Source organism: Strongylocentrotus purpuratus, unplaced genomic scaffold (assembly GCF_000002235.5).
Source record: "Strongylocentrotus purpuratus isolate Spur 01 unplaced genomic scaffold, Spur_5.0 spur5_scaffold_13, whole genome shotgun sequence".
NCBI lineage: Eukaryota > Metazoa > Echinodermata > Echinoidea > Camarodonta > Strongylocentrotidae > Strongylocentrotus > Strongylocentrotus purpuratus.
The window spans coordinates 11,349,166-11,364,758 of NW_022145598.1; the positions used below are offsets into that span (position 1 = coordinate 11,349,166).

At 39.5% G+C, this 15,593-nt stretch overlaps 1 protein-coding gene across 2 annotated transcripts; it reads left to right on the forward strand.

Annotated features, from left to right (window-relative positions):
• Positions 1-4,635: 4,635 nt before the first annotated feature.
• Positions 4,636-15,376, forward strand: LOC586036 (annexin A13-like). 2 transcript variants are annotated; one of them, XM_011664565.2, is made up of 12 exons: positions 4,636-4,751; positions 5,414-5,495; positions 5,950-6,044; positions 6,855-6,968; positions 7,507-7,575; positions 9,041-9,074; positions 10,116-10,195; positions 12,664-12,732; positions 13,268-13,369; positions 14,020-14,107; positions 14,702-14,814; positions 15,173-15,376. In XM_011664565.2, the coding sequence occupies exons 1-12, from the start codon at positions 4,725-4,727 to the stop codon at positions 15,293-15,295; spliced, it is 996 nt and encodes a 331-aa protein (XP_011662867.2). In that variant the 5' UTR covers positions 4,636-4,724; the 3' UTR covers positions 15,296-15,376. The 2 variants fall into 2 exon arrangements, with proteins under 2 accessions (XP_011662867.2, XP_030838765.1); XM_030982905.1 differs by having other exon boundaries at positions 4,636-4,736.
• The last annotated feature ends 217 nt before the right edge of the window (positions 15,377-15,593 follow it).

A 15,593-nucleotide genomic window follows, 5' to 3' on the forward strand; every position in this document is an offset into this window, starting at 1 on the left:
CGCACAAAACAATAGGCACTAATTGATGAAGGGTCGCTGTGTGCAACATAATGGCTTTGCAAAATTACCAATTTCTGGGGGGTGTTCACAAAACTGGTCATCAGTGCTGAATGACAGTTTTTGTTATAAGCTACTGAAATCCTTGCTTCTGATTGGTTATCAGCACATTTTTCACTGATTTTTGTAATTTTTCATTGTAAAAAGGCTTTGTGAAACGGGTCCCTGGTCTTGATTAGCTCCATGACAACCTTTTTAACACTGGTATAGTATAGATTATTCTTGCATTGTAAAAAGGTTGATTATCTTGAAGCCTTTGGTGTATCTATCCCATGATAACTATAATTTGGCATGGAGATTATTTGTGTGGCATGTATATAGTTCATGACTTTGTACTGAAAGAGACTGTACTTACTAAAAGGAATTGCTTCTGTAACTAATTATATCTTTTCTCACGTGTACAGACAGTGTGTCATTATAAGTATGCTTCAAACATTGTAATGTGCCAATCTCAAGTTATGGTCTAGAGCCAATTGAGAGTTACTATTTCCTTGTTTCCCTGCCTTCTATGGCAAATGCGTTTGGAGATCACCCCCCCCCCCTCTCCCAATATATTTTTCTTGACCAGAAATATCAATTTGGATGTGAGCCTTTTCAATAAGCGAGTTCGTAAATAGCTCTGGAACGCATGACCCCAAAATATCCACAGATCTTAGACACGATGGATACTTCCCACGTGTGCATTTTAGAATAATCACTGCCGAAGTGATGGATGTTCTTCATGAATACCTTTTGTTTGCCTCTTGAGAAGAATACTTCCATCTGTGTATCAGATAAATGTACTGTTGGTGCATAAATGAATACTGATTACATAACTTTCATTAGCACGATCCGAGTATTCGTCTCAATGGTTTTACAATTTGGGTACGAATGACCTTGATTTGCCCATGCGCAAATCCTAATTACAAACTCGCTTATTAAATTAGCCTGTCCATGCATCTTTTAATTTTGAACCTTTACTTGTATCAATCGCACTGTTTGAGCCCATTTTTATAATACAAGATCATGTTAAAAATGTCTGCTGATATTTTTTGTGGGAATGGTTCACTTAAAAACATTTGTAATTTTGTTGTCCATCTTTTATGACCAGAAAATGTAAAATTGTAAATATAAACATGTCTGTCTGGACGATTCATACTTTAACGACTGCACACATGGTCTATTGCAATATTTTGTATTGTACTGATGAGTTCTAATGAAAACATGTGCCATTTGTTTCAAAGACTTTTGCAGAGCATTATGGTGATACCGCGGTCACACCGCCAAACCGACGCCACACCAAACCGACAAACTTTTGGCTATTTGGGTAATGGAAATATCTGTTTTTGGTATGGTGTTGGTCTCGTTGGTGTAACTGATGTATAAGAGGGCATTTGTTAGATGTCAATATCAGTGCCATCGATAAAGAGAGTTTGGCCTGCCCGGTTCAATTTTGATAAATATTGCTTTGTTGGGCAATGACAAAAGAAACTAATATGCACCATGTTGTAACCAACTGAAACCACAGAGATCTCTTTGCTGAAACCAAGTTGGCCAAACTCTGTGTATATATGGCTCTGGTGAATGTCTGCATGAGTGGAAGGACATCACGATAATTATGTAGAAAGGCAGAGATGAAGAGAGAGAGAGCTGTTGATCTAATGAAAGAAGGAAGCGGAAAAAGATACTGACAGGTGAACGAGAGAGAGAGAGAGAGAGAGTGAGAGAGAGAGAGAGAGAGAGAGAGAGAGAATGACATAGAGAATGATATAGAGAAATCATTAATGAAAGGGAAAGAAAGAAGGTGATAGAAGTGGATGGATAGGTAAGAGGGAAAGGACAGAAAAGGAGGATGTAGAGAAAGAGAGGGGGCGTGAACGACAGGGAGAGGAAAGGGGATTCCAAGGATGGATGAAGATGATTAACATCTGAATGTAAAGAGAGCATCAATTACTTGAAAAATTAAATATGAAATATAAATTGAGAGAGGGAGAAAACACTGAAGGAAGAACAAGAATACCATAACACTATATCATGTGAAAATGGTTATAGTCTTGGAGAGCAAGTACCAGCACAATTTTATTTCCTTTATGAAGATGAATACTAATGTTCTGAGATGGTTATGTTATGTCGGCTTGCAGAAGAAAAGGAACGTTGGAAGGGGTAAAAATAAGAAGAACAAAAGAAGATGGAGAATTAAAAAAAAAAGGATGAGAAAAACAAAAGGAGTGGAAGGAGAATTCGAAGAAGAAAAAAACCGGGGAGTAGGAAGGAAAAGGAGAAGGAAGGAGAGAAGGAGGAGAAATGGAAAACGACGAGGAGGGTAAAAAGAAGAAATGCATGAAGACGGGGGAGAGGCCAAGAAGAGAAAATATGGATACGCCATTCATAAAAGTTCTTTATTTACTTTTAGACACGCTGGCCCCAACATTTTGAATTCTCTTCTCAGATATATCCGTGATTCTACTTTTTTAAAATCTTTTGAAATCAAAAATTTAAACATACTTCATCTGTTTTTAAATCAATAATAATATACGCTTGTTAATGCATCCACTATGTTTTGTAGACTGTTTTTGTTTAAATTATTATATTTTTTAAAGGCAATTGTTGGAACTTATATTATGTACCATTAAATAACAGGGACTGCCTCGACAGAACCTTACAGTTTTATTTGCAGTATCCTAATTCATTTCTATTGATCAACTTTGTATAATTGTGATATATTTGTTGACACGTTTCCAATTTGTGTTTATTGTGTGTTTTATATATATATAATCTGTATTTTATACTTTCATATAATGTGTTTTTATGAATTTGAGATGAAATAAAACTTCAAACTTGAAACATATATCTGCAATTCTAAACTCATCAATTGTGATTAGAGACCTGTAGATCTGTCCTTAATTATACCATTAGTTTAAACTTAGCATAGATGATTTGAGGAATATCAGCATTGGGGCGGAAGGGGAAGGGGTGAGCTGGAAGGGGCGGTCCTATCATTGTTAGAATGATACGTATAAAGGTTATATTCTTTCATCAGTATAGGCTACGGTTATCTTTTTCTCCAGAGAATGGCCACCGCTCATGAAGGAAGTTGTGTTGTTGGGGGAGGGGGGAGGGGCTCAAGGAGGCACCCAATTTGAATAAGGGCTTCTAGTCGCAAGAAATGGCCCGTGTTTTTATTTTGTTCTCGCTATGTCAAAAAAGCCTCCAAAACAGGGTCAATATGGACTTAGCCATGGTCAGCTAGGGGCGGCGATTTCTTTTCATGACCGGGGGTACGAAATGCGAGGGACGAGGGAATAGTGGCGTAATGAGCACAACGTTTTTTGGGGGGCAGACACAATCCGCATCACCCCACATGATGATGCAGGCCCCGCGAAACGTCTTTCAAAGTGTGGGGGGGGGGGAGGGGGGGAGGGGGGGGGGGGGTAAAGTATTTACGATCAGGTAGAGCGAAGCAAGTGGAACCCCATGAAGCTCACGTGTTTTAGGCATTTAATAAAGGACAGATGAGCATCCAGGGTTTAAGGCATTTAATTACGGTCGGATGAGCATATTTTAATACCATATTTGTGACACAAGCATGCAGGTAACTAATTGGAGTGGGATAAAGGGGGCATAGTCCCCAGAATTTAAGGGGTTTTAGGCATTACATTACGATCAGATGAGCATCCTGGAGGTGCCGTGGGGCCCTTTATGAGGTCCAGGGAGCAGAGCCCCAGAAGCTCAGGTTTTTAAAGGCATTTAATTAAAGTCAGAAGAGCATCCAGGGGGCGGAGCCCCCCGGAAGCTGAGGGTTTTTAAGGCATTTAATTACGGCCCTTAGGGCCTTTGGTTGGGTCCAGGGGGCAGAGCCCCCGGAAGCTCAGGGTAAAACCATGCCATTTCAGCAACATTTGTAAATCACTAGCTGGTTGCGAATTAGAAATAAACCACATTTGAATTTTATTTGGGGGCAACTGCCCCAAGCCCCCCTCCCATCATTACACCAGTGCGAGGGAGCATAGTTAACGAGAAGGTGAAGGTGAAGGTGAAGGAAGTGACTACCCCCTCACCGTTTTTTTTTAGAAATTTTGTTGTATTACAAATTTACGTTCCTTAGCAAAACTATAGTTTAAAAACAAGCAATATCACTTTTCTACAATATTTTACTTTCACTTTGAAGGATATCTTGCACTCTTGGGCCCTCCAGAGCCTTAAAGTTTGTTGCAGTCTTTAGTCAGTATTTGCTATAACCTTTTTCAAATTGTCCGTCTGGGGGGGGGGGGGGGCGATCCCCCCTTAACAAATTGAGGGGATATGTGTCCCCCCCCCCCGATCACCGCTCCTGGCCACGGTCATTGTATTGTGTCCTAGCTCAGAGACTCCTGTCTCACAGGCTTGGCCTCACACACTCATTCAAAATTCGTTATACCATACGTGGCATTGAACATTACTATACAATTTATTCCGTTGTCTTCTAAACACGGATATAGTTTCATGGTTTTGTCTTTGAATGTATGAGCTCAAGTACACGCACTATCAATAACCATAACCATCTATAAATGCATAGTATGCATTGAGGTATACTTTTTGTATTATCATTGTATTACAATGATAATACAAAAAGTATACCTCACCAGTATGTAGCAAGTTACCATGTTACAACCCGCATAAAAAATACACAGCTCAAATCGACCGAAAAGATGGCAGAGCAGGTAAGCGAAATTGAAGTAAGTCTTTTACGTTAACTGTAAATGATTCGAAGGAAGAACCTTTTCGATAATTGTTATTAGTAAACTAAGCACGTAATGCTTTTGATCATACCATGAATATGATTTTTTTAAATGTACACATGTGGATATTTTGAACGTTTTATAAAAGAGGGTTAAATGTCCGTAAATTACAGAGTTCGCTATAATGATCATCATTCTTTTGTTTAGGCCAGTAACGTGTAGTGTATTTCGGATTACCAAAATAATTAGCATCTCAAAATGAATATGGGATTGTTTTAATCATGACGAGCTATTGTTTTTTGGCTGTAATACATATGGAATGTGAGTTTAGTGTACAGACTATTAAAGAGCACTATAGATTTTGACAACTTTTATTCGGGTTTCCTTGCATGAGTACAGTTCTGACAAGAAGAAGTTTATAATTTAATATATGTATGTGGTATACAAAGGAGTAGTGTCGATTCATCTGCTGAGGGGTCGGGCAAGGAAGAGGGGGGGGGGGGCTCTGATACTCCATTAATAAATTGACAGAACAGGAATTAGAACCTGTCGCGTGCGTATACATTGATAACGTACAATCTTCTCTGTTTGTTTGTTTGGTTGGTGGGCTCATGTATGTATTTTTTTGTTTGTTACTTTGTCTTTTCAAACAAAAACAGACGTCGGGAACCATTTCCCCTGCAGAACCATTTGATAAAGATGCCGACACGAAGGCACTCTTTGAAGCTACACAAGGGCTTGGTAAGTGTTTCTTAACATATTTGTCAGTTACGTAGTTACAGGAAATACAAAGATGTGGTGCTTATTTGCATTTATACTTTTTCATGAAAGCAAACCGATCGAGATTTACAACAAAAAAATGTGATGGAGCACAGGACTTGGGCAATGTTACTAAACATTGATTTATTATGTGAAGGGGCGGGGAGGGGGGGGGGGGGGCATCTACAAGCCCCCTTCGGCTATACCACTGGTGGAGAATAATTATGTTCACTAGTCATCGACCTTTTGTCACAAGGGTTTTAATCAATATCTAGGAACTTTAAAATAGTTTTATAATTACGTTTAACTCTTTATAATTATGCACCACAATTGGTGCTGTTTGTAATGTGCAACATTTCACGTGTGGCACAATAGCGACCGTCTACATAGACGAATAAAGCAACTAAATTGTAAAATTTCATTTATATGCATCTAGGCACGAAAGAGAAAGTGATCACCGAGATTCTAACAAAGCGGACGAACTCACAACGTCAAGACATTATCGAGGCTTACGTGTTAGCGTATGATGAGGTAAGTCATAATACATGAAGAAGAAGTAGGAGAAGGAGAAGGAGAAGGAGAAGAAGAAGAAGGAGGAGAAGAAGGACGAGAAGAAGAAGAAGACGAGGAAAAAGAAGAAGAAGAAGAAGAAAATAAGAAGAAGAATATGAAGAAGAAGAAGAAGAAGAAGAAGAAGAAGAAGAAGAAGAAGAAGAAGATGATGAAAAAGAAGAAAAAGAAAAAGAAGAAGAAGAAGAAGTACATTACGAAGAAAAATAAGTAAATTGTGACGAGAATGAAATTGAATAAAAAGAATATATAAAGACGAAGAAGAAGAAGGAAAAGAAGAAGAGAATGAAGAAGAAGAATATGATGAAGAAGGAGAAGAAAAAGAAGAAGAAGAAGAAGAAGAAGAAGGAGAAGAAGAAGAAGAAGAAGAAGAAGAAGAGGAAGAAGAAGAAGGAGAAGGAGAAGGAAAAGAAGAAGAAGAAGAAGAAGAAGAAGAAGAAGAAGAGGAAGAGGAAGAGGAAGAAGAAGAAGAAGATGAAGAAGAAGAAGAAGAAGAAGAAGAAGAAGAAGAAGAAGAAGAAGAAGAAAAGAAGAAGAAGAAGAAGAAGAAGAAGAAGAAGAAGAAGAAGAAGAAGAAGAAGAAGAAGAAGAAGAAGAGGAAAAAGAAGAAGAAGAAAGGAAACGAAGCAGAGCCGGGGATAGCGGATTTTCTTAGTAGGGAACCTAAACTATGGGGGACGGTAAAGTGCCCTGTTCCCCTCCTTGTGCTGGTCTTCTGTACGCTTTTGTGTATCGTCCACAAAGATTCATCATAACTATTTTCATTCGAAGGAATTATTGGACGTCATGAAGTCTGAACTGAGCGGTAACTTTCTCAGTGTCGTGGAAGGCATACTGGACGAGCCCGCTGTGCACCTTGCTAAGGCCGTTCATAAATACGCTACGGTAAGTGCTTATTAAAGGAATTTAAAGCCCCAACTGCACTACTTATAGCTAGTTGCGCCCTCCATATAGCAAACAATGCCTAATCGGTGACCATTGGTCCCTCATGATCCTCTTCTTCTTATGTTAATTGAGAGCTGATTTGATAAGATAACCACCTGTCACTGACCATGCTGGGTGGTCCAATCCCTCCTGGCCAAAGTAGTACCGACGGGCTTTAAAGGAATTTGATGTTTTGTTCACCAACAACTTAAAGGCGATCCGTGAAAGCTATGATGAGTCCATTGTGTCCATCTTTTGATATTTCAAAGAATTGGCATATGCGTTATCGGTAAAAAATGACTCATTCAAATGGTAATATATATTGGGTAATAAAGTGGGAAGAAAGAGATAGATAATCATCTGAGAGAGAGAGAGAGAGAGAGAGAGAGAGAGAGATTGGGGAGGGGGTAGGAGAAAATACAGAAACTCTTATTTATGTTTTTGTCAGCAATTAACAGACACAAATTAGTTAACTTTTCTTTCTGTCTTTCTCGTGTAGAATACGAGCATGCTCCCGACTGACCTTGGACTTCGCCTTCTTGAAATCATCTTTCCTTTGAATTACTTGGTAGGTCGTTGACAAGTTTTTTTTGTATAGATTAAATAAGAATAACAAATAATATGGATATTTATATAGCGCCGGTATCCGGCAGGCTCTGACGCTCATGGTGCTTTACACATATTACCTTGCTGTAGCCGAGCCGAGCCGAGCCGAGCCGAGCTCAGGTATACCCATTTACACCTGGGTGGAGAATGGCAAATGTAGATTAATTTCTTGCCAAAGGACATTGGCGGAACTTGAACCCTGTACCTTGTGATCTGCAGTCGGGTGACTTATCCACTAGACCATAACACCTGTACAGGAGGGGGGGGGGGGGTGAGCATGATGAAAAGCATTGGTCTGTCATAATTATTATAAAATGTGTCGTCTAAGAAACATCTGGGGCTATAATATCCACAGGTGCCGCAGGCCGCTGCAAGAGGCAGGTGTCCCCTTTTAAACGTACAGGACAATTACCCCCTGGACAATAACCCCCGGAAATTACCCCCTATAGGATAATTCCCCCGTGGGAAGTTACACCTAGAACAATTAACCCCCCTCCCGCTCTTGAAAATTACCCATTAGGATTATTACCCCCCTTCCAGGACAATCACCCTCTACGACAATTATCCCCCCCCCCCGTGAACAATTACCCCACCCCGGGACAATTAACCCACATCCCTAAAAATTACCCATAGGACAATAATTGTCCCCACGACAACGTCCCGAGTACACTTACCCTCCACCTGAAAATCCCCACCCCAGTCCATTAAAGGGTAGTCTTTCCTGATAATAGGTTTTTATAAAAGCAGGGGGTAATTGTCCTTGGAGGACAATTTTTTCCCTTGTAATTGGCCAGGGGCCATTGTTTAGGGGGTAAGTGTCCTAGCCTGATCTTGCAATACCTTAGTTACACACCAGAGAATGTATCCTCCACCATAATGATGTTGTGCCCCTTTTCAAAGTTTGTTCCCCCCTCCCCCTAAAAAAATACACTCACACACACACACACACACACAAACGAAAATGTTACAAGCAATTTCCCCCTTCTTTCCTCATCTGCCCATGCAATATCATCATGGAACTTTACCTCTTCATCCCATTATTGATTTTCTAATCTCTAAAAGTGATCACATTCAATATATTCTTCAGTAATTTTTTGTTACTTAGTTGAGACGGTTATTAAAACATTCCCGGACAGAACTCACTTCAATGATCTTTTAAAACTATCAATATAATTTTTTGTTTCTTCTTCCAATTTTGTAATGTTTTTTCAACTTTATTTTTTTTGGGGAAAGGTATAATTATTTAATTGATTTAAATTATCATATGATTATATATGAATTTAAACTTGTGTTAATGATATATGTACCTAGTTTGTATATTACTATGTATTATGTTGAAAAATGCAGAAATAAAATCAAACAAACAAGCAAATATAAATTAATTTAAGACTTGATTTACTTATCTCACTTTCGCTTTATAATTACAGGAAACAAGTTACATCAAGGAAGTTTACCAGCAAGGTAAAAACATATTTTCTAATGGTTTTTTTCATTGACTGAAATCAATTACTATCAACATTATTCTTTTCTATTTGGGGTTTCGAAATGACGGAGGTAAGTAATTGAAGATAAGGAGGAAACGACTTACACCAACAAGACGTAAACCTAGGACGATCGAGATACGGGCTCGAAAAGACATGAAAGTGAAACAGAGAGATAGAGGGGGGAGGAGAGAGATAGAGAGAGAGAGAGAGAGAGGGGGAGGGAAGGAGAGAGAAGAGAAAGAGAGAGAGAGAGAGATAGAAAGAATGATAGTGTGTGAGAGAGAGAGGGGAGGGAAGGAGAAAGAGAAAGAGAGAGAGAGAGAGAGAGAGAGAGAGAGAGAGAGAGAGAGGAGGGGGGGGGGGGGGGAAGAAGACGAATCGAACAGGATCTGAAATCGAGATGTGGTGTGTTCGTTTACATTCTATATTTTTTTGTTATTATACTTGAGAAATAGCTTTATCCAATACTCTTATTACCCGCATAACTTAGGTCAATTGGAAGAATAACAAAATAATGTAATTATGCTGGTAGCTATACCGTGTATACAACGATTACAATCAACCAAGTTCCATCTCCAATATCAATCTGTCCAATATGCATCGGATGGGTCGCCTTGCTGGTTAAGGGCAATCAAAGCAAACTTTTACCTTTACTCTATTTTAATGAGTTCATTTGTATAAATGAAATCATACAAATAAGGGAAAACAAAAAATTGCAAAATAGAGCGGACCAAAAAAGATAATTATTCTAGTCTATGTGTCATGAGCTGTCTCCCAAGGGTTCGTATACATACATAACCAACAACCAAAAGTCATCATTGGAAAACTTTACACAACTTGATATATATATATAGATATATATATATATATATATATATATTACATTTTGTTTAAGAATGTGAATTATAGAGGTGTTAAAAGCAATAGTGTGCTTTTACTTGCTTCTCTCTCTCTCTCTCTCTCTCTCTCTCTCTGTCTCTCTGTCTCTGTCTCTGTCTCTCTCTCTTACTCTCTGCAGTTTTTGGTTCCATACTGGATGAAGACATCACCCTGAATGTATTCGGCCCTTGGAAATTAATCCTGATTAATGTTGAGATGGTAAAGCGCTTTCCTATTTTCTGCATTTTCTTTTTTTCGCTCGATCCCCACCCTCTCTTTGCTCTCCCTCTCTCTGTCTCTCTCTCTTTCTCTGTCTCTGTCTCTGTCTCTCTCTGTCTCTCTCGCTCTATCTATCTATCTATCTATCGCCCCCTGCCTCACACCCTTTCGTATATTTTGCATCATGCTGTTATAAACATTAAAGGTAAAGACCAGTATTGGAAACGCCCAATTACAAAAAATGAAATGGAAGCTCTTATTACCAATCATGTGAAAGAGTACGTTTTGACTAATACATGATGATAATAATTTTGCCGGAAAACCGCCTACTAATTGATATATTTGGTAAATTAGTTTATATATTGGTGTGTGAGAGATAAACGCACGTGTCGCGCACGTGTGCGTAGTCCCATATACATATTTCTGTGTACAGTGCTTGTAACTTTACGAAGACAGGGCCAAATTTCTTATCATTTTGATGATTCCAGAGCCTTGCAGTACACACCAATACTTAAATGCTAGATGATCAACCTTTTCTGATCGATTCCACAACGTTTCTTTCACAATGCAATCGCATGACCATAACTGGTCTTTATCTTTAACACTTTGTATGCTCGCTTCAAGGTATCTGTACGGTCGTTCGTTTGCCAAACGTACAATTTTGCACATAAAATATAAAGCAACTAACGCTAGGAGTGCGTTGTGCTAAAAAACAATGGCTTTGAAAAATGCACGGTCTTGAATAGCTCAATGACAACTCTTTTAACCCTTTGTATACGGGAGCCGAGTGGTCCCTATATTAGGCCTACGGTAATTAGATAATTCAGAAGTTGACGGGTTAACACCAGTATAAATTAATCTTGCACTGGAAACAGTCAAAAAATCTTGATGCCTTTGGTATATCTATCCCATGGCTAATACAATGCGGCAACAGAATTTTTTTTTTTGTGAGGCATACAAATAGTTACATAACTCATGTATATTAATTTGTTTTATATACCTCACTTAAGAAATCCAGCCATCTGATTGGTCGAAATTGCAGTCAGGGTTTTAACAATTCCCGTAAATAAACGAAAAATGCCAAACCCGTGTAATAGTTCTAGAGTAAAATCCCGGCAAAATTCCAGTTACCATGGTTACCGGGGAAATAGTTCAGTCTTGGTGAAATACCCATAGGTTCACATGTTAAAAAATGGTTTGAGCGATCGCGGATACCGTACGTGTGCGAAGAATTGGTCGGTATTTTTAATACGTGTGCGAAGAATTGGTCGGTATTTTTAACACGGCAATCTCGATCCAAACAAGGCAAAAATGGCTGAAGAAACTCTTCCAAGATTTCAACTTCTTGATGATGATCAAATGCAAGACTTGCTGCCAACAAGAACACCAAAAAGGCTACGTGTAATTCTCCATTATTTTTTTTCTCAAAATAGATCTAGTAGGTCTAGGCCTAGATTCTAGTAGTGCTAAAATCCTTCCCGTAGAGATTATACACATCCCTATGCATTGGCCATTGCGCACTCATGCTAAATTGGTCGATGTTTTAATTACCAGAGATTCAAACTAATATTGCTCGTGATCCTGAAGGTGATACTCAATAAGTGAGGTGTCATATGAAAGCGCAGGTTTTTCTCTATATTCCCCACAGGGCCGGCCCACCCCCAACATTGTAAAATATCTTGCTTAGACTAGAATGTAGATCTAGTCTACTCTCACAGATACACTCATAAAAAACAACCGTGCAGATAAGATAGAGAAAGGCCAAGGTGGTGTCATAAGTTGACTCTTTTTTTTCGGCATATAAAAGTATTAATGACTGCTTTAATATTCGAGAAATAGTTGTTTTTATACGCTCTCGGTTTAATACAATTGGGCTATTGCCCTCGGCACGCCTCGGGCAATAGCACAATTGCAACCTTCCCTTGAGCGTAGAAAAACAACTATTTCTCTCAAAGCAGTCATTAATACTACAATATAATATTTCACGGGTTAGCGTTTATGCCTATTGAATGTTACACCTATTGCTGATTTTCAGCTTTTGATGTCGCTGTTGTTGTTGTTCTTTTGTTTGTATGTATATTTCTTTATAGGCTTAGGTAGTTTGTGCTACATAGTTTTTTTTTACCCCCCCCCCGAACTTTGGAGCTAGAGATATTGAGTTTAAAGGCCCACTGCTTTACTTGTAGCTACTTGCGCCCTCTATATAACAAACAATGCCTAATCGGTGACCATTGGTCCCCCATGATCCTCTTTTTCTTATGTTAACTGAGAGCTGATTTGATGAGATAACCAACTGTCCAGTGACCTTGCAAGGCGGTCTAATCCCTCCTGTAAACTAGTACTGATAAGCTTTAAGTTATCGGTCGGTATTAATTTCTCTCTCTCTCTCTCTCTCTCTCTCTCTCACTCTCTCACTCTCCCTCTCTCACTCTCCCGCGCGCGCGCTCTCTCTCTCTCTCTCTCTCTAGGGACAGCGCCATGAGACGGCATGCATCGATAGCTATAAAGTCGATCAAGATGTGCAATATCTAGAGGAGGTAAGCAATAAATTAAAGCAAATTTATTTAAACTTTAAAATGATATCAATAATTAAAATAGAAACTGCTAAAAATTGATGATGATTATCATTTTCCCGACCTGCTTTAGATACAGCATCGGACTGTGCATCACATGATTCATGGTTTGAGTCTCGCAGCGGAGCGGATGTCCTTTAGCAAGACACTATTCTTTGCCATTCTCAATCCAGGTGAAGCGAAAGAGAGAGAGAGAGAGAGAGAAAGAGAAAGAAAGGGGAGGAAGGGAGAAAACAGAGTGAGAGAGAGAGAGAAAGAGAGAGAGAGAGAGAGAGAAAGAGGTGGGGTTTTTTTTTTGGGGGGGGGGAGGGGGAGACAGAGAAGGAGAGAGGAAAGGGGTGAAGGATTGGAAGGATATAATTTCATCATATTTTTTTTTTTTGGAGGGGGGGGGGCGTTGACTTCAAACTACAAAAAACAACCACAAGCGACAAAAATGGGGAGACCGCCCCAATCTGTATCTGACCCGGACACCGTTTACTTTCTCTTAATATTGCAGACACCAATAGATGATTGGGCACTTCCCAATGCACGGATTGAAGATCTTTTGATCAGGGACAGCGTGCAGCATCTTCAAAAAGTCTTCAAGAGGGTGAAACAGGTAGTTATTGATTATTATCGGAGGATCGAGTCTCTTTGGATTATAAACAGGATGGTGACAACAGATGATTATGGGGGTTCGAACCTTTGATTCTTGGATTGAGAGTCAAGTGAATGAACCACTATACTACGACACTTACATCTGATGATCGTGGGCGTGAGAGGGAAGGTTTCGGTATTGTGATGGGTAAAACATTTAAGTGAGAAACAAAACTAAGGGGGGGGGGGGGGTCAGTTGTTACATATATATAGTGCACTTTAGATCTCACATTATTTTCGGGAGAACAAAATAACGGGATGGGGGGGGGGGGGTGGGGGTCATGGACTAATAGGGTATGCATGTTCGGGATTAAAAGAGTTCTTTTAATAGGGCCATACTAAACAATAAAAGTAGAAAAAGAAAAAAGTTGAGAAGAAGAAGGCATAAAGCAGATGAAAAAGTAGAAGAAGAAGTCGAAGAAGAAAAAGAAAAGGAGAAGGAGAAGAAGAAAATAGAAAGAGAAGTATGAGAAGAAGATGAAGAAGAAGAAGGAGAAGAAGAAGAAGAGGACTTGCAGCTTCTTATTCCATGCATACCGTACTCAGTATTTACAAAATAAAATCTCAGCATCGATTCCATTATTTCTTTTTTTATGGACATCGTCATGGTAGTCGATGAGCGAGAAGGGTGTCGACATCATCCAGGCAATCAAGGATAGTAATATGACGACGGAACAGAAAGATGGCTTCGTGGCTGTAGGTATGTCCAACGATTCCATATCTTTCCTTCTGATCCAAGCATTATACAAATATTCACGTGAATGGTCCTGGGGAGGTAGGGAGGGGGAATGGGGGGGGGGGGGATGTCGCTATCATAATATTGGTTGAAATGACTATAATATCGTAGATGACGGCTTTCATTTTATGAAAAAAAAGAGGCGGCAAACTTTTTTTCCCCCTGCTCTTCATGGGTTTACTTAAATTTACTTATTTCAAATGTCGAATCCACGATTCTGTAGACAAATGGGGCAGAATTCTAATAAATGTCTGACCCCCATTTAAAAATAGGAGAGGGTAAGAGAGAGAGAGAGAGAGGGGGGGGGAGAGAGAGAGAGAGAGAGAGAGGGTAGTGGAGAGGGGAGGAAAATACGCATCATTTGAGGTGCTTTTGGGAGTTGGGGGCACAGGACCAAAATTAGTGGAATATAATTATTGTGTACTTACTAGTATTAATTATTATGCCCGATTGAGATTTGAAAAGGTGCACCATGCAGCCCCTCATATCCCACGGACCCGCCACTGCACCTTTGAGTATACTGTATGATTTGACAATTTTGTTTCAACTTCTCTTCAGTATCTATTTGCACTGACTACGTTCGCTTTAACGCCACCATACTTCACAAAGCGATGTCGGGGGTCGGAACCAATGACGATACTTTGATTCGTGTGATCGTCTCCAGATGCGAGGTAAGCAGAGAGTATGTGTATAATACATGCCCATGCAATGATGGTGGTGAGGATGAGGATGATGATGATGATGATTATGAGTCACAGCATTAATGACGCCATATATCTGTTTTTTCCAGATTCATTTGCCATCTGCTAAAAATAATCTTCTTCTTCTTTCGGACGATTTGATGACGTTCTGTATTGACTACTCCAAGTTTGTCAATGAAGATTCACTAATTCACATCCAAGTTCATTCAACATGCAAATACAGTACTATACCTAATAGAGATGAGTGCCAGTTTTAAGAATGAACATCGTCTTTTTATAGCGTTTATTATTATTTTCTTTCCGTTTCCTTATTGTCTTTCCTTTGTAGATTGATTTAGAAAACATCAAGTCAGAGTTCCAGCAGATGTACGGCGTATCTCTTCGCGACTGGATCTCCTCGGATACATCAGGCAACTATCGGGACATTCTACTCGCTATCATCGGTGATTGACAGCGTGACCACACACAAAACAATTTATCCCGATACTCTATAACGAAACGTCGTAAAAAGAATCATCGTATAAATTCCAGGTGTCCACACACAAGAAACGACGTATAAATTCCAGGGTGTCCACACACACAAGAAAGTAATCCCGAAACTCTACAGCGAAACGTCGTATACGTGCGCAGTTTGCTATACTGCGGTCATGTAAAGGAAGCGGAAATGACAGGTCAGGTCTCCTTTCGCGCGAGGTCACGTTAAGCCCCGCCCAGTTATACCTTTCTAGTTCGACTAGTTATACTAGTTA

Coding starts and splice junctions, on each gene's coding strand:
- LOC586036 (XM_011664565.2), top strand. CDS start 4,725: ATGGCAGAGCAGGTAAGCGAAATTGAA. Junction 6,045..6,854: donor ACGTGTTAGCGTATGATGAG/GTAAGTCATAAT, acceptor TTTCATTCGAAG/GAATTATTGGACGTCATGAA. Junction 14,108..14,701: donor AGATGGCTTCGTGGCTGTAG/GTATGTCCAACG, acceptor ACTTCTCTTCAG/TATCTATTTGCACTGACTAC.